The sequence below is a fragment of the Tenrec ecaudatus genome, chromosome 1 (assembly GCF_050624435.1).
Source record: "Tenrec ecaudatus isolate mTenEca1 chromosome 1, mTenEca1.hap1, whole genome shotgun sequence".
Classification (NCBI taxonomy): Eukaryota; Metazoa; Chordata; class Mammalia; order Afrosoricida; family Tenrecidae; genus Tenrec; species Tenrec ecaudatus.
In genome coordinates this window covers 228,755,645-228,783,172 of record NC_134530.1, presented here as the reverse complement: position 1 = coordinate 228,783,172, position 27,528 = coordinate 228,755,645, and the positions used below count along the sequence as shown (strand labels likewise).

The window sequence follows — 27,528 nt, the reverse complement described above, 5'->3', positions numbered from 1 at the left end:
TGTGGTTATGTTGGAGATCATTGCAGCACTAACTGTGTCAATCTTTTGTCCTGTGTCCATCCACCGTGACGAGGGTCTTCCTCCTTTCCCTGCTCCTTTACTTTCCCAGTAGCCCTGATGTTGTTGTGATAACGTGCTGGGCTGCTAACTGCAAGGTCAGCAGTTCGAAACTACCAGCTGTTCCGAGGGAGAAAGTTGAGGTTTTTGATTTCCCTAGTGAGCTGCAGTCTCTGAAACTCACAGGGGCAGTTCGTTGGGTCACTATGAGTTGGCATCGATTTGGTGGCAGTGAGTTTGGTTTTTGGTGTTACTTTACCAAGCAAGATGTCCTTTTGCAGGGACTGGTCTTACCTGGTAGTGTGTCAAAAGTATGTGAGACACAGTTCTACCACCCTGGCCTCTGAGGCGCATTCCACCTGGTCTTCTTCTAAGCCAGATTTGTTTGTTACCTCGGCAGTTCACGGTGCTTTCAATGTTCTTCTTGAGCACCATAACTCAATGCGCTGATTCTTCTTTGGTCTCCCTTATTGCTGAGTTGTAGAGATATATCATTTAAAAAAAAAAAAAAACCAAACTCCCAGGAATGCCAAGGGGCAGTCTGGTTTGGGAAATAGAGGTGTTAAAATTCAACACCTCTCTTTACAAGTGATGAAACTGAGGCCCGTGGAGAGACTTGGCCGGGTTTCCACACCCGGTGATGTCTAGGACGGAACAGCACGGTGAGAAGGTGCTCAGTAGCAGCCTTTTCGGTGGTGATGATTACAGTCTCCAAACCACATGCTCTGACCCCTCAATCCACGGGGGGATTGCTTCTCCAGATTCAGCTTCGAGGGCCAGTTTACAGGTTGGGAAATTTAGTGGGACTTTTCAGTGGCCCTCTTAGGGATCACATTGAGAATCTTCAAGTCTTGTAGGCTTGTTTTCAGGGAGGGTCTTTCTTCCTTTTCATTCTGCAGTTAGCCAGCTAACCCACCCAGCTGCCAGCTACCCTGGGCCATCCTTGGCAGGCGAGGTGGTGAGGGGTGCATGGGAGCGTGCATTGGAGGAGATAGAGCAGAAGTTAAGACCCCCTAAGGTGGCCCAAGAGCCTGAGCCCAGGGAAGGAGCCTGCCCTTCCGGAGGGAAGTCATGTCACTCTGTTGTCATACCTTTTGTTTGATCTCATCAGCTCGCTGTGGTGATGAGGCAGCCGTTAGGAGGTGAGCACCTCGCTTTGAGCAGCTTCCTGTTGCTTTGCGGGAAAGTGCTGTTATGTGCATTGCATCTGAGATCGAGGACTGGAGGCCAGCCCCTTCTCCATCTGTGGCCAGGCAGGATGGTTTGTCAAGATGGGAAACAAACGAGAAGACGTCAGCTGTTGTCTGTTCCGGGTGCTTCTCCCAATCGGCTCCAGGTCTCCAAGAGTCAGAGCAAGGACTCAATGGGGAACTTTCAGATACTGTTGTCTTAATAGGAGCCCTGGTGCCTTAGTGGTTACATGTTGAGATACGCTCTGCAAGTTCAGCAGTTCAAAGCCACCAGCCACTCCCCGGGAGAAACACAAGGCTTTTTACTCCAGTTTATACTTACAGTCTTGGGAACTCACAGAGGCAGTTCTACTCTGTCCTATATGGTGGTTGTGAGTCAGCATGGACTTGATGACAGTGAGGTTTTGGGGGTTTTGAGTTGTCTTGAACAGTTTTGGGAGACAGGAAACCTGGAGTCTGGCATACCTGGACCAGGTAATCCTGAGGTGGAGACAAGGCTGTTTAGAAGATGTGACACATCTGAGCCCCCATGTGATGGTCAAAAAAGAGGAGTCTGAGATGAACTGGTCTGGATTTAAGTCACCACTGGGGGCTAAGTTATTGAAAGCATGCTTCATTTTCTTCATCTGCAAAACAAGGGAAATGGTGTTTCCACATAGGAATGTGGGCGGAAGTGAGGGGACTGCATGACTTAATACAGGTAGGGCTTATAGCTGTAGGTAGTTATTGCAGGCTGACTGCCAGGCTTCCCTCAGACCCCAGGCCTGACTGAATGTGCATGATTATCTGCTGGCTGGAGATCCAGGTGGCTGGAGGCAGAGTCGGGGGGGGGGGGGATGTGTGGAGTAGAAAATGGTGGAATGAAGTCACTTCATGCCAGGTAGGAAAACACAGGAGAAGCTGGGCGGGTTGACCTAGGTTTCCATAACTACCTGTCAGCTGCAATTTAGCCACCTTGTGGGCTCGGGTGCCACAGAGAACTCTCACCTGACATCCACAGCAGGGGATGAGAATGGTTTGAGAAGAGTATGCGCTACAGGATCCTCTTAGCATGGGCACAGAGAGCGCTATGCCAGGAGATGCTGGCACACAGAGCTGGCAAAGAGTCTGTGCTCATGACTCCAGGTCTGTTTCAGAGAAGCCTCCCATCGATGGGACTGATGAGGCCCTTGTTTCCCGCTGGGGTCTCTCTGAACCTTGAACTCTCCTTCACAGACTCTGGATCTTGGAACCGACCCTGAGTCTCTTAAATCTGGGTCCCATTGACAGCAACTTTGTTAGAAGTGCCACCACTGTGAAAATGTGCTTCTGATTTCAGTAGACACTTCGGCCATAACTTCTAAAGAACCTGAAACTGATAGAACTTTGAATAAATAATGTATTTTAATGGCTTTTGTTTGTTTTCTAAGGCAGATTGGGGTGTTTCCAAGAGTGTAAACTTTATCTTTTTCCTCCACCCACCCCCACTCTGCCACAGCTTCATCTTCCTCCCATGGAGCAGCTAGTGAGTCAGAACTGCCCCGGCAGTAAAGAGTCCAGCACCTAACCCACAGTATCCCCAGGATTCCTTTTAAACCCAAACCCAGCCCATTCCTCCAGTCACTGAGTGGATGTTGACTCACTCTGACCTTGCAAGGGGTCTCTGAGGAAGGAGATCTTTAGAGATCAGACAGCTCCGTCTTTCTCCCTTGGAGCCAGCTGGTGGGTCTGAACCAACCTGACAGTCCACAGTCCAAGATTGACCTGAGAGCACCACCAAAGCTTCTTGGGCTCCTTTTCAAGTGCCTCCCATTGCCAGGCCCTCTCCTCCTTTCAGCCCAGCTGCTCTCCTTGCTGGAGGGAGCCCTGGTGGTGTAGTGAGTTGTGCATTGGTTTGCTAACCACAAGGTCAGCAGTTCAAACCCACCAGCCTCTCTTTGGGAGAAAGATGAAGCTTTCTACCCACATAAAGATTTACAGTCTTAGACACCTACATGGACACCTCTACTCTGTCCTATAGGGTCAGAATGAATCAGAATCAACTCAAGGGCAGGGAGCTTTCTGTGTTCTGCCTGGAATGTTCTTCCCCCAGTTAAGTGCATGCATGGTTTACCTTCTTATCTCCTTCAAGTCTTTGTTCAGATACCCACTTCTCAACAAAGCCTACTCAGACCACCTTATTTAAAATGACAACTTGCTTCCCTGCCTCCTCCCTGTCCCCCACGTCCAGCACAGCGTGCCCAAGCCCACTGCCTCTGCACTGTGATGGATGCGTTTTGTAGAACTGCCTTTAACCAACTTTCTCGTGTGCCTACTGATGAAGGTTGCCATCTGCCTCTCCGCCCGCTAGGATGTCAAGTCCGAGAGGGCCGAGTCTTGCCTGTTTTGTTCCCTCTTAGATCCTATGCTTAGAAGCAGTGCCTGGTACAGAGTGGATGGTCCAGCTTTGTGGCTGTATAAATAGCTGATAGGGCGCCCGTAATGAGTGCCCCTTAGTGCAGTTGCGTTCTCCTAGGGAACAGAGTCGTCCCGGATTCCCTGTCACTAGCACGGATTGCAAAGAGTGGAAGCCAGCTTCAGAGGAGAGGGCTTCTGTTGTCCTTTGGAGGAACCTACTGCCAGGCCCCAGAAATGTCACCACATAGATGCAGGCTGTCATCCCTGGCAATGCCACCGACAGGGTGTGGGATGGTAGAGATGCTAAGGTCTCCATTATCCATCTGTCAGGTCCAAATGGTATAGACACTAAAGTCTCCATTATCCATCTGTCAGGCCCAAACAGGCCAAATGGCCAGGAAATGAGCCAAGACTTGTTCGTTGAGAGATCAACAGATAGGGCATGAGGGAAGCAGCCCCGGAAGAAGGAAAGGAGGGGCAAGATGACGAAAGGGTAAGAGGGCCGAGTCCAGACAGTGACCACAGAAGTCCAGGTGCTGGAGAAAGAGAAGCCAGGTGAGTAAGGCCCAGGCACTTCCTGGCTACAGTGAGTCATGGCTGAGTCCTCGTCTGTGGAACAGGGTCTGCTCCCAGCAGAGCCCTAGGGATTTGCCAAGTGACTAAAACTGGTGCGGTCCTCTCTATCAGCACAGTGGATTAGCTGCCCAGACAATCTGTCAATTCCTTGTGTGACTCTCTGGGACTCAGAGGGAGAAGCTGGTCTGCTATAATGCAGAGGCAGACAGAAGCACAGCATCAGGCTGGAGCCAGCATGAAGCTGGGCAGGCAGGGGGTGGTGGTGGGGGATGTCCATAGTGGACCTCCTGTGGAGGCTTCCCCAGGTAGATTTGATCCAAAGCAGTATCACAGACCCCCATGTTGCATTCTAGCCCCAAATCCTATTAGATTTACCAAGGTGGGACACCATTGTTTGGGGGCGGTGGCTGAGCATTTTGATCATGCCTAGCAAACTGGGTAACCCCTGGGTGATCACTGCAAAGCTGCTCTGAGTTGGAATCCACTCCAGGGAAGAGGTTGGGTTAGGGAAGGTCAAGTGGCTGGAGCGAAGAAAGGAGGGGATGTTGGCCACAGACGTAGGGTGGCAAAGGGGGGAGGGGGCGTTAGGTCATAGAGGCTTCCTGGGCTCTCTGGGAGGGCTTTGACTTTGACTCTGGGTGCCACAGGGAGCTAGAGCAGTGTCCCGGGTACAGGAGTGGCCGGGACTGTTGTATCGGAGTAGATAGCTGAGCCGTGAGCAGAAGCCTGGGCACCAGAGGCCCCGGCCAGGGACGTGGTAGGACATTCTGACTTCCTTCAGCAGGGGAAGCTAACAGAATTGGGGGATAGGTTGAGATGGGTGTGAGAGAAACAAGAGCCAAGGATAACACCACCAGCCACTTTCCGAGCATAATTTGAGCACAGACAATCCAGCTGAGGGCTGGGGGCAGCAGGAAAGGTGGGTAGCTAGGAGAGAGGAAAGGGCCCAGCCAGATAGGAAGGCTGAGGGACTTGAACAATGTGGCCACCTCCTCTTTAGCCCTGCCATACCCTCGCCAGCAGTCTGGCATGATTTTTGTCTTCTCTAAACGAATCATAATCTAGATTCTAAAGCCTGTGATGGGACCACGGAGCTCTGGGAACACTGGGTGGGGACTTTGCACGGACCCTGGGGATGAAGCAAGCCTGGCTTGGCTACCTTTGGGTTCTGACTAAAGATCCTCCTGGAGTCTTTCGGGATCCAGGGCTAGGCGGGTGGGCGTTCCGTTAAATCAACTAGCATTTTCCTATGTCCAACTGTTCCCTGCACGTGTCTGGACCTGTGGAGTCTGAGAGACCCAGTGCTTGCTGACCAGGGCTCCTCAGAAGAGGGAGGTGGGGGATTTAAAGGGCCCTGGTGGGGTAGTGCTTACGAGTGGGCTGTGACTTACAAAGCCCACCAGCTGCTCCTGCAGGAGAAAGGGCTTTTGACTCCTAGAAACAGTCACCATTTTCAGAAACCCAAAGGAGCTCTTCTCCCCTGCCCTACAGAGTCACTGGGTGTCGGCATCAACGCCATGACAGTGCATCTTTGGAGTTTTCAGAGTCCGCAACCCACCTGTCTCCTACCCCAACCTGAGGAACTGGGGTTGTTTTCATTGTTTTGTTCTTTTATTTTTTAACAAATTTTTCTGTAATGGAGATTGAATTTTGCCATGGAAAGATTGCTTCTCAAAACAATCATATATTGCCCTAAGGATAGAAAAGTTTCAGCAGGCAGGAGATTTGTTAGGGGCTATAAGAGGTTGATACATTTCCATGGTGGGCAACCTTTCTGTGGGGCTCATTGACCTCGAATGTGATGCTGGCTGAAACTACAGAGAAGTTCAAGGTCTGGATAAGTTCCTGGCAAAGAACACAAAACTAAAACAAGCCAACACCTGAGGATATTACAGCTTACCTTCTGACCGTCTGACATCCAGTTCGTGACCCCCGCCCCCAATGCTCCAGACGGACATATCCCTTGGTGTATGGGGTTAATTATTACGGAGCATGTTGTCACATCCTATTTCCTGGTGATACACAGGGATGGGCAGTGCCAGGAGTGGAAAACTTCCCGGAGGCCTTGAGTTCAAGGAGCTCAGAGATGTGGAGAGAAAGTGATCGGGCAGCAGAGCCCCTCAGCCCAGGGGTGCCATGAGGTGACACTGCCTGAGGGGGCTTGCCCGGAGTCTCTCCTGTTCTTGCTGGCAGGGGCAGGGGCAGGGGCAGGGGTGCCCACTTGCTGAGTTAAGCCAGACTTAAACACTGGGATGTGTACAGGGAACCAGACGGGCTCCTCCAGGTGTCAGTTATTGCCTGCTTGCTAATTACTGTGTGTGCTTCACACACACCCCACCCCCACCATCCCCACCCCCACCCGCTTCTTAACTTCGTGTGCTCAATTAGAACCTGAGAGTTAGAAGTGTCCAATTTAATTCACAAAACTCTACCCTCTGCCCTTAGGGGTCCTGGCATGAATTTCCTTAACAGTCCTCTGGTTGTACAGAACTTGGTGCCAAGGGAGCGCCGTGACAGTGTGTCTTTTACAGGGTCACCAGGAGACAAGGAATCGGCAGGAGCATTACAACATGATGCCAGGGCAGGCTCTCTGGGGCCAAGGTATGGGTGGGGTGACCTTGCAGGTCTCTGAACCTAACTCTGGAGAAGAGTGTCCTTTAGGATGGCCTGAAACCCCCATGTCCCCAACCAGGAACCTACCCAGGGCCCCACAAAAGAAGCTGTGTGCAAGGGCGTGGCCAGAGGCCAGGGGAAGTCTGTGTGACCTTTTCAGCCCAGCTTTGCTTCAGCCTGTCTCTCCCCAGCTCCTGGTCACGTCTGTCTTCTGACCCCGGGGGGCTGGCATTCCTGCCCAGGGAGGCAGGGAGGGGCTAGGAGTCCAACCCGCCCTGGGGCAGCAGGCAGTGACTCACAGGTGGTGCGTTACCTGTCCTCTGGCCTGCTGCCAACCCTGCAGAGGGAGCCGGAGGGGAGGGACTGAGTGTACATTCCTTTCCAACCTTCCCAACTCCTTAACGGAGCTGGGCTTTGACCCCTTCTGGATGAAACAGAGCCCTTTAAGGAGCTTCCAAATTCCCCGAGCATCTGGGATTTCCCACTGGGGACCACCACAGCAGGGGCGGGGGTGGTGCTTTCCAGGGTCCTGGAGGGGTGAGTCTTCTCATCTCCAGCCCTGCTCGCAGGGAAGAGTGGCTCATACACAAGCTCTGATCATTGTATCCTCTGGCCTCCGTCTGGGAGGTCCAGGCCCCAAGAGGACACAGACCCCACTGACCAGATGCACACCTGGTACAAACACCAGCGCCCTTCCCCCTGTCCCTCCTATCCCCCTATCCCCGTCTCTTATGATCACTAACATTTGCCCGTGATCTGTTTCAAGCCCCCCTCTACTTCGCAGGCACCACCAGATAGGCGGGCACCTCCAAGCTTCTTGTGAGTCTTCCAGGACCAACCCACGTGCCCTGTCTCGTCCCAGGGTGGGGGCTGGGGGTGCAGCAAAGGCAGATGGGCGTGCCCGTTGCTGGATTCCGAGACCCGCCCTGCAGTGAGGAGACGCCCAGCCAGGGAGGCTCCAGAGGTGAAGCCGTTGTTTAAAACCTTGGGGCCAGGAGAGGGGACCCCCACCTTCAAGGGGAGCTCGGAAAGAAGCACTCAGGAAAAAGCCCCAGAGCTAGGTATGTTACCTGTTTTGGCCTGCCTGGAGGGGGCGGCTGGGGAAGGAGGCCTGGATCTCTGGGTGCCTGGGGCCTGCTTGCAGGGCCTGATTCTTTCCTCTTCCTGGGACCTCCCCGGGGAGCACTCCTCTGACATTGTAGCTTAAAGTTTGAATTTCTGGTTTTCCATCTGATCAGCCACTCAAGAAAGCAGATTCAGATCTGAGACTGAGCAGATCTGAGAGGAGGGCAGGGTGGGCCTGCTGGGTTGACACTCTTCTGCTTGCTGCTGAGGGTTCCTAGTGCCTGGGGGGTTCGGGCCCAGGCTGGGAGAGCAGAGAGAGAGAGACCCAGAACATGCTTCTGCCTCTTAGGTCATGGGGTGCAGTGTGACCCCAGGCCCCAGCTCCTTCTGGGGCCCTGACTGGTAAGGCAGGGATGCTTGTGGCGCATTAGATGCCAGGAGTAACCGGAGCTCACCCTCTAACCTGCCTTGCCAACTCTATCCCCCATCCTCCCCACCCGCAACCTACCGCCCCCGCCCCTGGCCCTGCACCCCAGCCAGAGGGCTCTGTGGCTGTCACGGGAGGTGGAGGTGGGCAGTGCATGATCTCGGAGGAGTGTGGAGTGAGGTAGGACAAGCCTGCGCACAGCAGACCCCCAGCCCGGGATGCCTTCTGCAGCCCTACTCTTCCTCCTCTGGCTCCAGCCCTCCCCCAGAGCCACAGCCCACGAGAGACCATTTGGTTGCTTCCAGATCAGATGAAATCCTCACTCACTTTTTCAAAATGGTGGTGCCTCTCAAAGTATCTCCGTTCCCTGCTTAGGGCAGAGTTGTGACTTCCACAGACTCACCCTTGGGGGTGGGGGGTGGGGGGCTGGATGGAATTAGGAACCATGCCAGTGGAAGGAGAGGGCTTGCCTCCATGCCTCGTCCGCATCTGCCATCCACCTGTTAGCTGGGCCGGGAGAGAAAGCCCAGTCCTTTCTCTGGGACCCCTACAGCAGTGGTTCTCAACCTTCCTCGTGCCACGGCCCTTTAATACAGTGCCTCATGTGGTGGTGACCCCCCAACCATAAAATCATTTTTGTTGCTACTTTATCACTGTTATTTTGCTGCTGTTATGATTTGGGCGACCCCGGGGAAAGGGTCATTTGACCCCCAAAGGGGTTGTAACCCACAGGTTGAGAATCGCTGGTCTACGGTTACTTTTCTGGAAAGGGTCCAGGCCTTCCTGCTTCCCTAATTGTCCTTATGACTGTGGGGGGCAGGGCCAGCTGAGACCTGAGAGGGGACTGACTTTTCCGAGGGCATCCTGGGAGTCTCATGCTGGCTGGGACAGGGACATTTTCCAAGCTTTTGGTGACAGTGTGCGTGACTGCCGACCCGGGTCAAGTCCCTAAATCTGATACAGGAACGAAAAGGGTCGGTGTGCTTAGGAGTTCTGCATTGTTTACCCAGGCTGCTCTGTTCTCGGAGAGGCCCCCTCTGGGGATAACCCCACTGGCTGAAGATGAGGTCACTCCTCCTCCTGATCTTTGGTAAGCATCCCTTCCCAACCCTCTAAACCCCGAGGCACAGAGAGTGGGGCAGAGTGACCATCACGTGCCACCCTGTCATTCCTTGGGCTTAGAACACTTATACAATCTCCCCCTCTCCTTTGGAGGAAGAAACAATACCTAAGGCCCTTCGTAAGACAAATAAACCACCATTGAGTCTATTCTGACTCATATTGACCCTATAGCACAGAATAAAATGGCCCTTGGAATTTTTGAGATTTAGGTCTTTACGGGAGCAGTCTCACCTTCTTTCAGTGGAGCGGCTGGTGGATTCAAACTGCTGACCTCGTGGTTAGCAGCTCAATTCGTAACCCACTACACTACCAATGCTCCTGAAAATGTCCCCCCCTCTCTCTGTGTCACTGCCATTGAGCCGATTTGGTTTCATAGTGACCCTGTGAGTTTCTGGGACTGTAAACCTTTACAGGAGTAGAAAGCCTCCTCTTTCCCCCGAGGAGCTGATGGTGATTTCAAACTGCGAACCTTGCGGTTAGTCTTCCAACATGTAACCTACTACACCACCGGGGTTCACAAATTTCCCCAGTGCCCTCTTCTTCCGACCTGAGGGTAGTGTGTGGTGTCTGGATCGTCCCTCCCAGTCTCTAGCCCATGGTTCAGAGTCACCGCGGCATGAGCGCTCAGCTTCCCAGTGAGCAGTGGCTGCCACTCACAGAGTGTGCCCGATGCAACTTTGCAGCTGAAGGAGCCGAATTCAGGCCGGTCCCAAAGGTCCCCAAATGACAAGGCAGTCATCCCTACTCCAGTCTGCTAACAGAGGCCACGCCACTGGGAACAGTTGTGGACAATGTGTCCTGGGACTCCAGGGTGTGTCCCTATTTCAGAGTCACCCATAGTTTTCTGACTGCCAGGCTACAGAACATAAAGTCAGCGTGCTGACCCTGAGTTGGAGAGAGCCTAGTTCCTGCCAAAAGCAGCTCCCGTAGGGACATCCAGCAAGTCTTTCCTGGGTTCTCTTTAGGTCCCTTCTGGCATGCGCCCCAGTAATCTCTTGTGATTTCAGCCTTGCCCAGCCTCGTGCATACCCAGCAAGCCTGTTCCCGGGGAGCCTGTTACCCACCAGTTGGGGACCTGCTCATCGGGAGGACCCAGTTTCTCCAAGCTTCATCCACCTGTGGACTGACCAAGCCTGAGACCTACTGCACCCTGTATGGAGAGGTAGGCTCTCCCTTCATGGGTGTGGGTGCCATGAACCCACCCACTTGTTTGCTGAACACTTAGTACACGATGAATCAAAGGCCTAGCCCTTTGCACAGGGGGGTGGGGGTAGGAAACACAAAAAGTTAAAAACCAGATTAAACAGTTCCTCCTGCCCCTAAGGAACAGGCATTTTTGTTGGGCGGGAGAAAGACACTCAGAATGAGCTGAATTGGGTGTTTTCTTTTCTGCTGGGTAAAGCTAAAATCTTTCCTCACCCCTTGGGCACAGCCAAGTTACTTTCTCAAGTCTTGGGAGTAGGCAGTCACACCAAGCACTCATCTTTTTATTATGTAGGTAGGATTCAATGTGTCAATTCTGGTGGACCAGGACCAGGCTAGGTTTGGTTTGGGTTTTGGTGGCTGGCATCCTCTTCTATCAGTGAGGGTGAGGTGAGTGGGCCTTGAGTGTCCCTCTGGGTGGCAGCATCTTTGGGAAGACGTGAGGTGGGTTACTGGGGAGCAGCGTCTCTCCTTCGGCCTTCTACCTCTCCTCCTTGTCACTTGTCTTTCCCTCTCGCTGTCATTTGTAATCTTCTTGTAGGCTGTTGATGTTGGTTGTTGTCTAAGCAAGTCCACTGCTGGTGGCCCCGTGTTCCACAGGGTGGATCCCCAGGGTTTTCTCAGCTGTAACCTCGATGGAAGCAGACCATCAGGTGCCTCGCCCTATCTGTTGATGTACTTACTGCTGGGGAGAGATGGGCTCTACGTCTTTTCTGGGTTCGAACTGCCAACCTCTAGGTTAGTAGTTAAGCACCAACAATTTGTGCTGCCCAGGTCCCTCCCAAGGCCATCAATCAGGCCATAAACTAAAAGCATGAGTGAGGGACTCCCTGCTTGTCCTTTCTAGGGATGCACCCTGAAGCCTCTCCAGGTGCAATGGTGGCTGGTTGATAAAAATCAGCAATGAGAGATGTTAACTATCTTGACATTTTCCTTTTTGAAGGTTACTGAATTTGATTATTAAAGGATACTAGCAGTGCCTACTCACTTTTGAAGCAAGTATCAACTATTTCAGACATCGTGCGAAGGGCTTTATAGAAATCCATCTCCACTGATGGCCACACTACTTCATGAACTGGTTCTCCCCGGGAACCAACTTTTGGAGGGCATGGCATGTGTTGGGACGCCACGCTTCAGACAGAACTACGTAGGTGTGGAGTTTTCTGGTGGTTGTCGAGCACCACAGCTGGGGGGTTATGTCACAGAGCTGAGTCCTGAGAGCTCCTCTTTACCCTCCCCCCCCCCCCCACATACAAAACCCAAACTCACTGCCTTTCAGTCACATCTCAGAGGAGACTGGCCCTGGGCGTCTCCGGGGCTGTAACTCGTTCCAGGAGAGGGAAGCCCGTCTTTCTACTCTCCCACATGCCCCCTAAGTCCAGGCACCTGCTTTGTGCTTTGTGTTTCCCCGCAGCAGGCGCAGGTGAGCTGAGTCCAGGAAAGCATCCCCCAGCACCCACTTGCTTGCTGCCTCTCCCCTGAGGGGTGGAAGGCAATGCCGTGGAATCTGTGACTCTTGGACATTCCCCCACTGCATTTCCTTCCCCCTCTCCCTGGCTCACTGTGCTCACTAACAGGCTCTCAAATGATGGGAACTGCAGAGGCAGTAGGGACTCCTAGCTCCACCATTCTCTCTCCGTGTGCCCTACTTTGGAGGGTGGCTCCGCCTTCACTGTGGACCAATCTTAGCCTCTCTTCCTGTCACCACCTCTGCTTCATTCCCAGAGGCTAAATCCTGCCTGCCTGTGCTGCTTGCTTCTGTGGGTTTGGGCCCATGTGGCGGCCTTTGTAATGGATAGGCCTTGGCCAGCTATGCCTTGTGGCAGCTCCTTTCTCCCCTCCCTTTGCCCTTCTGGGCCAGCCTGTCTTGGCAACCGGTGAACTATTTGGGCTTGTTCCCAGGCTGCTCTTTACCAAAAGGGCCTGAAGCTGTGGTCCCACCAAATCCCTGCGCCCTTGTCCTGTTTCTTTCAGCTTCTGCCTAGCTTGCGGGTGAGCTCACTACACCCTCTTTCCCTCAAAACTCAAGGCACATTTGGCACCTTCCTATCTCGGCTTCTTTCCTAACATCTGCCAGGTGGATGTCATCACAGGACCCGCTGAGATGAGTTAAGGCACCCTGGTGGTGCCATGGGTCAGGGGTCGGGCTCCCACTGTGAGGTCAGCGGTTGGAGCCCACCAGCTCCTTTGCTGGAGAAAAAGAAGGCAGTCTGCTCCAGTTAAGATTAACAGCCTCCGAAGCCCAGAGGCAGTTCTACTCTGTCCAATGAGTCAGAACCCACTCAACGGCAGGGAATTTTACTCCCATGCAGAGTTCCAGTCTCGGAAACCCACAGGGGTCGTTCGACCCTGTCCTGTAGGGTCGCTATGAGTCGGGATTGGCTCGGTGGCAGGGGGTTTCACAAGGCAAGGCTTGATAACGCCTACGAGCATGGTGCCTAAAACCTACTGTGGTCCTCGAGATTGTTCTGAGTTATTACAGCGCCTTGCATGTCAGACTAGAGCTGCCCTCCCTCCACGGGGCATTCCAGCGCTGTCATCTTCTCAAAGGACATCAATACGCGTTTCTTCCAGGGCTCAAACCATTAACCCCTTGGTTAGTAGCTGAGCCCAAACAGAGAAACTCAAGGTCAGTCCATGGTCCTTGGCAGATGCTAAGTGTTTCACTCCCTCACTCCCTCAGCCCCCACCCCACCAGCCCCCGCCTCCTGGGAGCTATGTCTCTTTGTACAGACTGTCCTCTTCTGTGAATGCCCTCTTTCAACGTTTTGTTACCGGGCGGCAATCTACTCAGACAGCTCATAGGAAGCTACCTGCCCTTGGGCCAGCTTGTTCGCTGCCGCTACCGCTCTGCTGATCGTTGCCCTGGAACCCGTTCTGACTTCTGATGCACTTGTGTGCTCAGAGACAACTCCTCCCTACCATTTTCCAGGCTCATCCACAGGGCTGGGCTCCAAGGACTCTCTAGGTGCTGTGAGCTGCCAGCCTCTCAAGAGTGGTCGAGTGCTCACCTCACTGAGCTGCCCAGGGAGCCCATTCTTCGCAGCTGGGGCTTGGAGCAGCCGAAGACTGTCATGGTTGGCAAAGTGACCTGGGACTGAGGGTGGAGCCTGTCTAGTTTGGGCCCGTGTTCTGACACTGAGGAAGGGTCTGTGACTTCGTGAAGGTTACAGGCCCCGCCCTGGACCTCGATGTCCTCATTTATGGAAAGCAGGAGAGGACCTAGTCAACCTCAGGTATGGTCTGGAGGGAGCTGGCGGCTGTCTGTCTTCAGAGCTGCTGGGCCGTGTGTGTGACCGGAGGGTCTAACACAGGCTCGCTTAGGGCCCTCAGTCATTACTCCCCAGGAACCAGGCAGTTTTGCCTGGAAGCCTCCCGGCAATGTCTGCTCCTGTGTGCTGTGTGCTCCCCTAAATGCTTCACGTGTTCCCCACCCCTCCCTTTCGGGGCAGAACTAATTACCCGTCTGTCTGAATAGCAGGCGCACACGGTGCATTCCTCAGGTTAATTAACTGTGTAAACCAAACAGCTGTCAATTTTATTTCTTGAAAACAGGTTGAGAAGCAGCAGCCAGTTGGAAGTCTCCTTCCCAACACACACACACACACACACACACACACACACACACTCACACACACACACACACACACACACTCACACACACACACACACACTCACTCTGCAACCACTACCGGCTGTGGTTGTCTGGCAGTTGAAAGGGGCAGCTTTGTTGACCCTCGGGAAAGCTGAGGTGTAGACAGAAGGTGTGTTTGTATAAGTGCTGGGATCCTTGCTTCCTGCCCGCAGAAGACCAGGGCATCTGCTCTCTTGTTGGCCAGGAGCCCTAAGCAAATCCCAGACTTCCAAACCCCCTGCTGTGGAGGGTCCACCCTTTAGGATGAAGCACTGCTGAATTTCTTATTTAACATACAAGCACTGCAGGTCAAGGACCCACGTTGATCTTTTCTGGACCATCCATCCCTCATTCGTAGTCCATGGGTGGTGACAAGGGTTGACATACTTGACTGTGAACCAAAAGTTTGACCGTTTGAGTCCACCCAGAGGTGCCTCCGAAGAAAGGCCTGGCCCTCCGCTTCCAAAAGATCAGCCATTGAGAACTTGATGGAGCTCAGTCCTCTTATGCATCGCCTTGAGGGCAACTGCTTTAGCTACAGAGCCAGAGGTTGTCCAGCAGAATAGCAGCTCCAATTTGTGCACAGGGTCCCCAAAGAGTTAGCCTCTGCACAATAAATCACATTTGAAGGGAGAGAAAGCACATGGGGAGGGACTTAGTGGCAAGGATGGTATTACACAAAGGAGAGGAAAGCTTGGGGTGGCAGAGTGCTCACGGGGTCCTGGTTGTTAGGGGATGGGGAATATGGCTTGTGGGGCTGAGTGGAGAGAACGGAGTGGAAAGCTGGTATGGGAAGGTCTGAATCACCTTACAACTTTTCTGTCCTGGGTCTTTCCACATTGCTCCGGGAGTCTGGGCCTCCGCAAGCCTCTGGACAGTTATACGCCTACGTGGTTTCTTTGCCTAGCCTTCAGCCCATAGCCTAGAGGAAGCCATTGTTACCAACAGAGCCTTTAGAGCCCCCCCCCCCACCACACACAAACCAAATTCGCCCTCAGGCCTAGGGGGACATCTCTGCTTCAGAAGAGGTGTGTGCTGGGGTTGAGGTTCAGGGGAGAGGGTAAAGAGTCATCTCTCATCCAGGGCCCCTATCAACAGGTTATGTCGAATTAATAGTTTGCGACATTTATGTTAAGTAATTAGTTTACACCATGATGGAGGTTGGAGAATGTGAAATCCACAGGTCAGGACAGCAGGCTGAAAAGTCAGGTACAAGTGTATGCTGCAGTTCTTTTTTTCCTTTCAATCATTTTATATATATATATATATATATATATATATATATAGTTGTTGAGAATATGCACAACGAAACACATCTCCTCAGTGTCTGCGTGCATGATTCTGTGACGTTAATTATGTTCTTGGAGCTGTGCTACCCTTCTAAACTCAAACTCGCTGCCATCAAGTCAATTCCCACTCCTAATGACACTGTAGGACACTATAGAACTGCCCCTGTGGATTCCTGAGACTGTAACTCTTTACGGGCAGAGGAAGTCTTTCCTTTCTCCCGCTGAGCTGCTGGTGGTGTTGAACTGCTGACCTTGCGGTTAGTAGCACAACCTGTAATGACTATGCCCCCAGGGTTCTATTCTCATCATCATTTGCTTCGTTCCTTCTAATTAACATAAACTCACTGCCTTCCAAGTTTTTAATCTAATCTGTAGCCATCTATGATTAAAAATAACTTTTTTTTCAGGGAGGATGTTGGTGGGGGGAAAGGTTTAAAGTTGATCTCAAGGCAACAGTGCAGGTGTTTATCCAATGGTAACGGCCCCCAGAAATCGAGAGTCCACAGGAATTTGGAATTCTCTTCTGCATTTCCCTCCTCTTGACCAGGATTCTTCCATAGAATTTTTGATCAAAATGTTTTGTAGGTAGCTGGGGACCACCCAGTTCTTGTCTCACGCAAAGAAGGCAATTGTTCATGAAACCCATCAGCCACCCATTCCATACCCTCCTCCTGTCGGGTCTCTTCTCCTCCCTCTGTGGCCCCAGGTGAGTAGAGATCTCCAATTGTGCCTTGGACGGCCTCTTGCGAGCGTTTAAGACCCCATCGAATCATGCATGAGGCAGAGCAGAAGCACTAAGCACGTGCCTGAGCCAAGGAACTGTGAAGTCCCATGGAGCCATGACTCTGAACCCTGGAATCAAGTGCGAGGTTTGGTGCTGGGCCCAAGCAGCTTCAGTAGTTCTTTCTGACGCCATCGGGAATGAATGCTGCAGTCTTGAGGCAGGATTGTTCCACCTGGGGGAGAAGTCAGGTTTTGTGCTTCAGGTCTTCTGAGTGGTGGGGTAAGGCGACCCACATTAGCAAGGCACTTAGTCTCTTTTTGACTAACTGCAAACGGACTGTCCGTGCTAATCGCCTCTGCATGTACCTTCACGCCGACACTTAGGTTAGGGTGTGGTTAAGAAGCTGGGCACTAGCACCTAGCCAAGCCGACACATAAAGCCAATCACCACAGCTTCTTTGCCCTTGAGGCTGGAAAAGTGTTGCTGCCGGACAGCTGAAAGTCTTGCTCTTTGTTTTATGTTCTCTCTCCTGCTTCCTTTGCACGCATGCATGCTGGGAGTGCCTTTAGCTTCTGCACTGACAGACTGGCACCAGGGAGAATTCTAACAGCATGTTAGAACAAGAAAGAACCTAATTATCTCATCCAACCCCTGCATTTTTAGCAATGAGAAAGTTTCAAGTGAGGAAAATGTCTTGTCTTGCAGACGGCTGGATTAAAAAAAATTTTTTTTTTTAATCTTGGCTTCCTTTTCTTTCTGCATGGCTGGTGTCACTGACCCTGGCTGTCACTCCTTAGATGGGCAGAGGCAGCTGGTAACTCTGCCCCTGGGCTTGCTCATGGGAGGAAGGGAGGGAGTTGGGCCAGGTCTAAGCAGAGCTGGCTTGCTGCTTCTCCCGAGTCAGCTCTGTGTTCTGGGGAAGGAAATCAGGCTCTGCTTTGTGCTAGCTTTCCTTTCCTACCTGATTGTACTTGACCCCAGGCTCCTTTGCCCCACCTCAACTCTCCGGGAGGCTTTGTCTTCCAGCCAGACTGCTGAGCTTCTAGAAGGTTCCAGGATAAGGGAGAAGGACCAGTCTTTCCAGCTGGAGAGCAAGCAGAAGCCAAACTGGCTGGAGGCCTGACAGGCTGAGTTCGATAACAATGCTATGTCTCGGAGGTAATGCAGCCAGCAGGACACTGGCCAGCTGACCCCAGAGAGGGAGGCAGCTCTGGCTGACAGCTTCCATTTCAGGGAGAGCTGGAGGCATGTCACGCGTGAGGCAAAGAGGCACATACAAACACACAGATGCACACACACATGTAAAGGCATGAGAGTACATTGGAAAGGGAAATTGAGACCCAGAGGGGAAGAAGCAATAAGCAGCTTGTCGTTGTGGGGCTTCTGGTACAAGCCACTTCATTTGCAGGGGTTCCATCCTGCTCGCTAGCTGACAAGCAGAGCCACTGAAAATACCGGTCCCAAGCCAGTTGGCTTAGCCTGTCTCTAAGGATTGAGATAAATGTCTCCCAAGCTATGCTACCATGATAAGCAGCACATAGTTTTCAAGCTTATAAGGTCATCCGATCCTTCCATCTGCGCCTGCACACGTGGAAGGAAGGTGGAGAGGGCCTGAGGCACCTCCTGGCCATTCCCAGGAAAGAGAGGAAGCAGGGCAGGCATGGCGCCCAGGCAGAAAGATCACCTTCGGCAGTTTCTGTTCCTTTTATTACAGTGCGTATATTCCTTCGTATAAAAGTCACTCTGTTCCAGGAGAGAAAGCCTGCAGTACATACCAGGGAACTTCACGGGGTTGTGGAAAATGGAACTCTAACATAATGGAATTCCCCCACACACTCTTTGAAGTCCGTGCGCACACGGGTGCGTGTGTTTAAGCAAAAGAAAAAACAAAAACGTACTCACTGCCATCGAGTCGATTCCAACTCATCGTGAGGCTATAGGACAAGGTAGAACTGCCTCTGGGGTTTCTAATATTGTGATTTTATAGAGACAGACAGCCCCATCTTTCTCCCAAGGAGTGGTTGATGGTTTCAAACTGATGACCTGTGTTAACCAAGGCTCCAGGGTATCTGTGTGTGTGTGTGTGAGGAAGTGTAATGAGCCCCGGGGGTTGTGTGGGAAAGGTGCTGGGCTGCATCCGGCAAGGTTCGTAGTTCAAACCCATTCAATGCTTCTTGGGGAAACGACGAGGTTATCTGTTCATGAAAGAGTTACACTCTCAGAAACCACCCAGGGTTACTATCCGGTGGAATCCACTTGATGACAAGGTTTTTGGTTTACATGTATGTGTATGTATACATATACATACACATAAGCATGTGTATGAAAAGCAATTAGCTGTCTTCTCCTACCTTAAAATACTAGGTTCAGTTGTACAAGGGGGCTTCACAACGTTCAAGAAGAATTTCCATTATCTTTAGATTCTGTTTTCCTGGAACTTTTTGAAGTCCCCTTGTATGCAGCTAGCAGACGAACCCCAAATGGTTGAACACCAGCAGTGTATTCCACCTAACGTAGTGGTGTAGTTGCTTCCCGATATTTTTATATTTCTTTAAAATACAGACTACATCGCACTGTATACATAATCTTACACTTACTTTTTAATTACATAAAGACCATTGTGTACGTATTTCCCGACTGCCGTGACTACTTTTCTCCAAACGGGATTTTTGATAGTTACATAATTGCCCACCATTTGGGAATTTCAAGGGCATTTCTGCAGCCCCAGGTTGAGTCCTTCCAGCGCTGTGTCCCTTGGCCGAGGGAAAGAAAGAGTCGTGTTTCTGGCCTTGGCTCGCGGGAGGACTGGCCAGCAAAGGACCGGCTCCCTACAGAGCTGGGGAAGCTCTGGCGAAAGGCAGCCGGAAGGCAGCTGGCCCTTGTCTTTTGTCGGGACATGTACAGAGTTCATGGAGAGGGTAGGGAGTGGAAAAGTTTGCTCCCGAGTTCCTGGCCAGAGTGGGGACAGGGATGCATGCACTCCCTGCCAGCGACTAAAATAGGCATCCCGAGGAAAGTCCAAATGTGGCAGTGCCTTCTCTCGCCCAGAGAGGTCTATTTTCAGGGGTCGGGTATTCCACCCGCTGACTCAACCCCTCTCTGTGGAACCTGGGACTCAAGTAGTCTGGAAAACCTACTTTCTTCCCCAAGTGCTCTCTCTGTCCTGAGCTCTCCCATGATCAGCTCAAGGGTCAGATCAAGTCTTTCTTGGGATCCACCCAGGATGACAGAGGCTTCCACCCCTTCCCATGCTTCCCACCATGTCTGTGTACTCGGGTCAGCTCCTTTCCTCGGACAAGAGCACAGCAGGGAGCGGGGAGGCCCCGGCCTCGCAACTGGGCCATCGGAAAGGCACATAGTCCCTCTTCATCTGTGAAATGGGAGGAAGATTGTTGTGAGATGAGCGGAAGGAGCCCTGGTGACATTGCAGGTGAGGCGCTGGGCTGCTAACCACTAGGTCAGCAGTTTGAAACCACCTGCCGCTCCTTGGGAGAAAGAGGAGCCTCTCTACTTCTCCATGTCTCAGAAACTAAGGAATCGACTCAATGGCAGTGAACTTGTTTTCAGGGTGTGGGGTGCAGTTTCTGGCACTTGCTAGGCCTTCAACCACTTCGAATTGATATCTTATTGCCTGCTAGTGAACTCCAGGATGGTAGGGAAGGACTGGGTCGCTGCAGTGGCGATGGAAACAATGAGCGTTTACTGAGCCTTTACTCTTCCTTCACGAAATAGTCATTGAGGGCCTCCCATGTGCTAGGGATGAAATAGAAAACACACATGTAGTATGTCAAGCGGAGATGTGCGCCATGAGGGAAAGCATCCCAGGTCACCAAGTGGACAACGCTGGGACTGGGTAGGTGGACCATAGGGGCTGGTATAAGAAGGCATGTATATCATCAGCTGTTATTTTGAGCATTAAGCAGCGAAGAATTAGTGTTTCATAAAGTGTCTTTGGCTCTGACAAAGACTTTTCCAAGCCTCAGCAAGAGTAACAGAGGAGAGGTGTGAGATGGAAAGTGGAGTGGGAGACAGAGGTCTCCCCGGCTAGAACACCTGGCTCACCTTCTGTGCTGACCACTGCCCCTGGCTTCTTACGTCCAGTCAGGGAGTCTCTGTATCTCAAGCACCGGGGAAGTGGGGAGCATATTCTTTGGGTGGAGCTGTCGGGAGTCAGTGATGCCCGGCAGATCCCACCTGTTCTAACGCATTGGCCTGGTGAACTTATTGCCTCCCCGGGAGCTGGGAGACCTCAGAGATGGCTCCAGAGCTGCCCCTGGTTCGGGCAAGTGGAGGCTGAGGGGAAATCCAAGGCCAGTGGTGTGACAGGCACGGCCATGTCTACTCAGGACTGGCAGACAGGGGACGGTCTCGTCTTGGCCTTTCTTCTATTTGCAGGTGAATCTAGAGCCCTCTGAACACTGTCTTTTAAGCTGGGCTCAAGGTGGGGCCATGGTGTCTTAGATTAAACATAGATATTATGAATGTCACCTGGGGTATCTGGGACAAGATCACGTGTGTTTCTCTGCTGGGAATGCGCCTAGGCACAAGCTCACACTCATGTGGCCTCTCTGGTCATGTTCCTGGGGTTGGTGGCCTCTGTCCTGCCATGAGCCCCATGGGATTCAGTGCTGTCTCTTGGCTCATTCCTGGAGGAGGTGTGGTTCCTAGGAGCCTCCCCAGTCAGTGGTGCTGGCTCCCTCTTGGCTGTCCGCTTGGGTCCAGCTCTTCATGGGGAATGGCTTCAGCCCTCAACCCTGTGACTGCAGACTCCCTCTGCCCTCTGCTTTCTTGGTCTGAGGGCTGCTTGCCCAAGGACCCTCTTTACTTGGGGGCTCCAGGTTTCTTTCTTCTGTAAAGGGAAGGGCTGATCCCATGAGGGAGCCCCAGGTCCCAGCTGTCCAAGCTGGAAGTCGTTAGGATGGCTGTGAGTCAGAATCAGTTGCATGGCAGTGAGTTTTGGGTTTTAAGTGTCAGCTCCCCGTGGGCAGGACCTTGGTTGTGTTCGCTGTTAAAACTCTAGTCCTCAGGACATCTCTAGAGATACATGCACTCATGATCCAAAAAATAAATGGTACGCTTCCAACCCCCCAGTTGATTTAGAGAGGAGAGGCTGAGCCTCGCGCGTAGGATCAGAGCCAGGACAGGAATCACCTGTCTTCCCACTCCGCTGCCCCATTTCTGGTGTCTTCTCCTCCTGCTTCTTAGAAACCTGGGCTTCTCCAGGAGGCTGCCAGAATGACCTGTGAAAGGATAGACACTTTCTAGCCCATCCTTGTCACATCCCGGTTACATTGCCCTTCCTTTCGACTTTGCCCTTCATACCCCATTTCTGTTCTCCTTCAAGGCAATGCTGCATACCCAAATGATCTTTCCCCCCACCACTTTATACCCTCTTCCAGTCACACCACCTACTAGACATTAGAAGGGGCAAAGGGGGGTTTAATTAGAAGGTTGCCAATCGAGGTTACTCCTCAGAGGTGTTTTGACGCAAACAAGTCAGTGGCCGGCCAAGGTTTGCATTACACGGAGGGAGTGTGCCAGCCTCTTGGGGCACAAGGGGAGAGCGCTCTGTCCGGATGTGTCTCTGAGTCTCATGCGCCCCTCTCTCCCACAGTGGAAGATGAAATGCTGCAAGTGTGACTCCCGGCTGCCTCACAATTACAACAGTCACCGAGTTGAGAATGTCGCTTCATCCTCCGGCCACACTCGCTGGTGGCAGTCTCAGAACGGTGAGGGCCTGCCACTTACAGGAGCCCAGACGTTTGACCTCTGTCTGATGTGGATGGGTGGAGGGTGCTGCGGAGCCCTTTGGGTTTCGCAGACATTTCTTATGGTGGTGGTGGACAAGTGTGGTTGCCAAGCACCTCTCTGTTTGGGGGCCTGAGGGGGGGGGCATGGATAGAAGGGTTTATTAGTGGTGAAGGCAGGCATGTGAGTCAAGGGGAAGGACTTTATTTAACCCACCTTAATTACCATGGTCTTACTGAATGAATTAGGCTTGGGAGCAAGGCTGTGTTAAGGAGACAAGTTGAAACTCCTCAAGGTGTTAAGTAATGGGAGGAAGGACGTTTGACCAAGACCATTCAGGGTAGTGGTGGATCGATGATGTAAAGTCTGTTTCTGCATACTGGTAGCTTTCTTCTCCAGGGTGAAATCGAGAGACAAACTTGGGGAGTTTCAGCCCGGAGCTTCTTCAGGGCTGGGAAGACAGAAGATTTTTTACCTAAGTTATAAGGTTTTGTCCTTCCAGATGTGAATCCTGTCTCTCTGCAGTTGGACCTGGGCAGGAAGTTCCAGCTTCAAGACATCACAATGGATTTCCAGGTGTGCTTACTAGGAAGGACAGTGGGTGGGTAAGGAGGACTTGGGTCCCTGTGGACTTAGACACCGTGGTAGAGCACAATGTGCTGGTCACTCCTGGCTGGGCAGGATGGCATCATGGTGATGGGCTTCCTTTCCACGTGTGGTATTGAATTGCCCCCGAGCCTGTACCACGGTGACAGCAGAAGGCCCTTTTTAAACAACTGAGCAATGCAGGGATCAACACTACCATGTCTAGTTGCCTATCACAGGAGTCTTGGTCATACTGTGGGTTAGGCATTGGGCTGCTGGTCTCAAGGTAGGTGGTTCAAGCCCATCAGCTGCTCCTCAGGGGAAAGGTGAGGCTGTCTGCCCCTGTAAGATTTACAGTCTCAGAAATCCTATAGGGAGTCACTGTGAGTTGCTGTTAAGTCGATGACAGTGGGGTTGGGCTGCTTCGGATGGAGTCCCTGCGTGACAAAAACAGGAGACACACTCCCACTGCTGACCACAAGGTGGGACATTAGGACCCACCAGAAGAGCCTCAGAAGGAAGACCTGGTGATTGCCTTCAGAAAAACCAGCCACTCGAAGCCCTCCGGAGCACAGCTCTTCTCCGACACACAGGGGCTCAGCATTAGTAGGGATCCACGTGACAGCAGTTGGTCATGCTGCTTCTTGTACAGTGAGGCGTGGCGGCCAGTCTGTGCTTTCCTAACACTGCGATCATCAGTTGTCCGAAGGAGACACAGCCTTGTGAGTCACAGCCCAAGAATGGGAAGGGGCCGGGAGCTCCTTCGTTTAGCATGCAGCCGACCTTGCCTGGCCACAGGAACGATGCAGCGTGGGACGGCTCTCTTGGAGGACAGTCTGCTCCTTCAGTACAATTACTTCTCAAAGTGCTTCAGGCGTCTGGGGTTAGGATCGTTTTCTGAGAGAGCCCTTGGTGGTGGGACATTTCCACCTATTTATGGCAGAACGTCACCCTCCCCCACGGTCCCTGCCCGAGATTGGCTTTCATTCTTCCTACAGAAATAGGCAACTATGTAAAATATCCAGGTTGTTTTATAGGCTCCGAGGACCAGGAACGGTGATAACCTTCTCAAGAGTCAAAAGGAGCTGGGGCTCAAACATAACAGGACCTATTTTCTTACATGAGCCAAGGAAGTTGGCTAACAAGCAGTCCCAAGAGACTGGTCCCAAGGAAAGGTCCAAAGTATTTTGATAAATGCTAGTGTCACGTGAATCCACGCCCAGCCTGGAAAGGGGAGAGGCATTCATTTGAATGAGTCCTGTCCAATAGTCCCCTGGCTTAAAAAAAAAAAATCATTAGCCCATTCATTTAATTGTCCTTTCCTGCAATGGGCGGAGTTGGAGGGCCCTGGTGGTGGCAGGGGCTGAAGGGAGGAGACTGCCTGGTTCCTGGAGTTTGGAATTCATTCAAGAATACTGAGATGCCGTTGGATTGTTTCCAGCAGAGGTGTGACACACAATGGACTTCAGGTTTTCCGAAGAAAGCCCCGCCTGTCGTGTGATGCATGGGACTGAAGTAAGGGTGAAACAAGAGGGGAATCGGGCCCGAATGTGCAGCCACAGTCGCCAAGGGTTCCGTCCAACTTTTTTGGAAGACTTGGTTCATTCCTCACACTTGGCCTGACTTGGGAAGTTGGGTCTTCTTTGGAGGTTGTGCCAGCTGGGAGCGGTTGTCAAGAAGACACCATCTAAACTTAAGCTCTGAGAAATCGCTGAGAGCGCGTATAGGGAGGCAAGACACCCACATGCAAGGTGCCTGCATTTGGCTTTGGGCAGATGTAGTTGAGTGGAGGGGTGCCGTTGGGGCACATGATGTGCTGACCATGTGGGAGGATCGTCTTGGTGAAGTGGGGAGTGCGGTTTGGAGGGGGCAAGACAGAGGAGAGGCTGTTGAGGGTGGACAGCTCGGGGCGAACATAGCACCAAAGCCATGTCAATGAACAGAACCAGGAGCGTGCAAAGATAGCAGGTGGTTGATGCTCGGCGGGCAGGGCAGATGTGGAGACTATTTCAGCCTGCAGGCCTGTGTGGCAGGCTGAGCTGGGAGCACACTTTCTAGATAGGAGATCTCCTTCCCGTTCCTTGCCCTAGTTCCTTGGAGAAACTCCACCTGGCCAGGAGGAACGCTGCAGGTGTCAGGGATCACGGGCACTTCTGTAGGAGCCTGCTTCTGGGAGTGTGACCCCGGGGGGCACCATGCCGGCTCTTCTCTCTCAGTCACTCCCATGGGGGAGTCCTACCCACCCTGCCTGTGTCTCCACAGGGGCCCGTGCCTGCCGGGATGCTGATTGAACGCTCCTCAGACTTCGGCAAGACCTGGAAAGTGTACCAGTACCTGGCTACCGACTGCACCTCCACTTTCCCGCGAGTGCGCCAGGGCCAGCCTCAGGAGTGGCAGGAAGCTTGGTGCCAGCCTCTCCCCCAGAGGCCTAATGGGCACCCAGATGGGGGGAGGGTAAGTAGAGGGGCCTGACCTGTGACAGTCAGCAGAGTGGGGTGGGGGCGAGGCGGGTGGGGGGAGGTCGACCCTGGTGTCATGCCATGCACACAGTCACACAGACTCACCTTCACACCAGGCTGTCCTCTAGTGCCAACAAGTCTGGTCTCATCCCCTGGCATGACTCAGGTAGCTCTTCAGAAGGAGCTGAGAAGCCCTCTGCCTTTCCTGAGCTCCCGGATATGGCCCATTTGGTGCTTCTGTCTTTGCTGCTGAGTCTGGACACGTCAGCAGCCTCAGAAGCCCATCTCAGCTCTTTCCCACAGCGTCCTGCGTGTGGCTCACTCGCACTCCCCTGTATTGGAAAGGGTACAATCTGTGTCACTGATCAATGCATCAGTTTTCATTTGTCCTGAGTTGTGGGAGGAGGCGTGTCCCCTGCCTCATGGCTCAGATTTGCACCCACCAGAGCTCTGTGGGAGAAGGATATGGCCAAGACACTCAAAGAGGCAGCCCCACCCCGCCCTCCAGGGGAGCTGGGAGTCAGGATGGACTCAGTAATAACATTGTTTCTTGGTTGTTGATGGTGATAGTGATCGTGGGTGGATTATTCATTTTACCATAGCTCTTGACTCAAGAAAATGGATGAATTCCCTGCAGAGTCGTTATGCTCTGGGCTGTTCACTGCAGCGTCAGCAGTTCAAGATCACCAGCCTCTCCTATTCACACGAAGACTTACCATCTCACAAACCTGAAGGGGCAGTTCTACCCTGTCCTATAGGGTCGCCATGAGTCAGAATTGACTCAATGGCAGTGAGTTTGGATTTTTGGTTTATTTTTCATCAGAGAAGCTGCACACACACACACACACACACACACACACACTTTGGGTCCAGTGATCACGTCCTTCTTCAGGGCAGTTGACCAACCTCATACTATGGGTGGGTGGGCCACTGGGTGGAAAGGGCTTCTCAGGACCTGAGCACTGTTGACCTCATCTTCAGTCCCTCCCTCTCTCCTCTTTCTGCAGGTTCAACTTAGCGTCATGGATTTAGCTTCTGGGTTCCCAGTAACTCAGGGTCAAAAGATTCAAGGTCAGTGAGCGTGGCTACTCTTGTAGCCTGTGGTACTGAGTGTGGGCACAGGGACCAAACCGGAGTTGGAATCTAAGTCATGGACATTGCTTTGCCTTTTGTATTTCCACCCATACGACTGAGCATTTCATACTTCCCCTGCCCACCTCACAGAGATCATGTGGAAACCTGAGGCTTACAAAGCCCAAGTCTTTGCTCCCAGGCAGTAGGGCACTGCTAGAGGTTATAGGCTGGCTCCCTGGTATAACCTTACAAAGGAGCGAAGAAGGGATGGTGAGACAGGCATTTTATTCTCATCCATCCTCCTCTGGGAGACTAGTTATCCCTGGCTTTCTTTCCTCTTCCCTAACTCCCTCCTTCATTGCTGTTGTCCCTTCTCAGAGCTGGGGGAGATCACCAACTTCAGAGTCAACTTCACCAGGCTGGCCCCTGTGCCCAAGAGGGGCTACTATCCGCCTAGCGCCTACTATGCCGTGTCCCAGCTGCGTCTGCAGGGGAGCTGCTTCTGTCACGGCCACGCTGACCGCTGTGCCCCTATACCTGGGGCCACCGAAGACCCCTCCACTGCTATGCAGGTGACAGCCTCGGTGGGAAGGGATGAGGGGACAGGGGACATGGACAAGGCAGGCCAAAGACATCCTTGGGAGAATATTGTATGTAAGACTTGGATAGCTAATGTTTCATGCACACACACACACACACAATTATCTAAGTGACTGTCACTTCCACAATCACAATTTTGTTGTACTTCTTTCAGCCTCCACTATGGTGATTCAGTGTGGTACATATAAGTACTATAGGTACATAGAAGTAAATGGGGGGGGCTTAGACAATGCTTTCTCAATCCTGGCATCATATAAACAAAAGCAATATGTAGACCTATACCCCAAGATACTATGTAGAACCATATATATATATGAAATGCAAAACTCACACTCACTGCCATCGAATAGATTCTGACTCATGATAGTGCTAGTCTGGGTAGACTAGAGAAACAAATTCATCAACATTTATGTGTATAGGAAAGAGCTTTATATACAAGAGCAATTGAGTGTTGAGCAACCATCCTAGTCCAGTCCTGATCAGGTCTTTAAGTCTGATATGAGCCCATATGTCTGATACCAATCTACAAATTCCTTTCAGACTCACAAAACACATGCAATGATGCTGAGTACAAGAAGATCACAGGCCAGTGGGTGGGAAGTTTTGTGGATCCAGGGGTATTATAAGCATCTCAGCGCTGGCAGAGGTCTCCCTGTGGCTCCTCTAGCTCAGGACACGAGTGTAGTTCCATGTGTCTTGTCATCTGCAATGTATCAAAGGGAGCGGACATGTGTCCCTCCTCCAGTGAGCTATTTATCTCCTTAGCACCTCTAAATGAGGTCATCA

At 52.2% G+C, this 27,528-nt stretch overlaps 1 protein-coding gene across 1 annotated transcript in view; it reads left to right on the top strand.

Annotated features, from left to right (window-relative positions):
- The first annotated feature begins 7,618 nt into the window (after positions 1-7,618).
- Positions 7,619-27,528, top strand: part of LAMB3 (laminin subunit beta 3) — a 39,092-nt gene continuing 19,182 nt past the window's right edge. The window contains exons 1-8 of the mRNA XM_075529844.1: positions 7,619-7,873; positions 9,315-9,394; positions 10,434-10,588; positions 21,891-22,005; positions 22,527-22,600; positions 24,872-25,063; positions 26,076-26,139; positions 26,521-26,714. Of these exons, the coding sequence (XP_075385959.1) occupies positions 9,367-9,394; positions 10,434-10,588; positions 21,891-22,005; positions 22,527-22,600; positions 24,872-25,063; positions 26,076-26,139; positions 26,521-26,714 (822 nt within the window). The 5' untranslated portion in view covers positions 7,619-7,873; positions 9,315-9,366. The remainder of the gene's footprint in view (positions 7,874-9,314; positions 9,395-10,433; positions 10,589-21,890; positions 22,006-22,526; positions 22,601-24,871; positions 25,064-26,075; positions 26,140-26,520; positions 26,715-27,528) is intronic.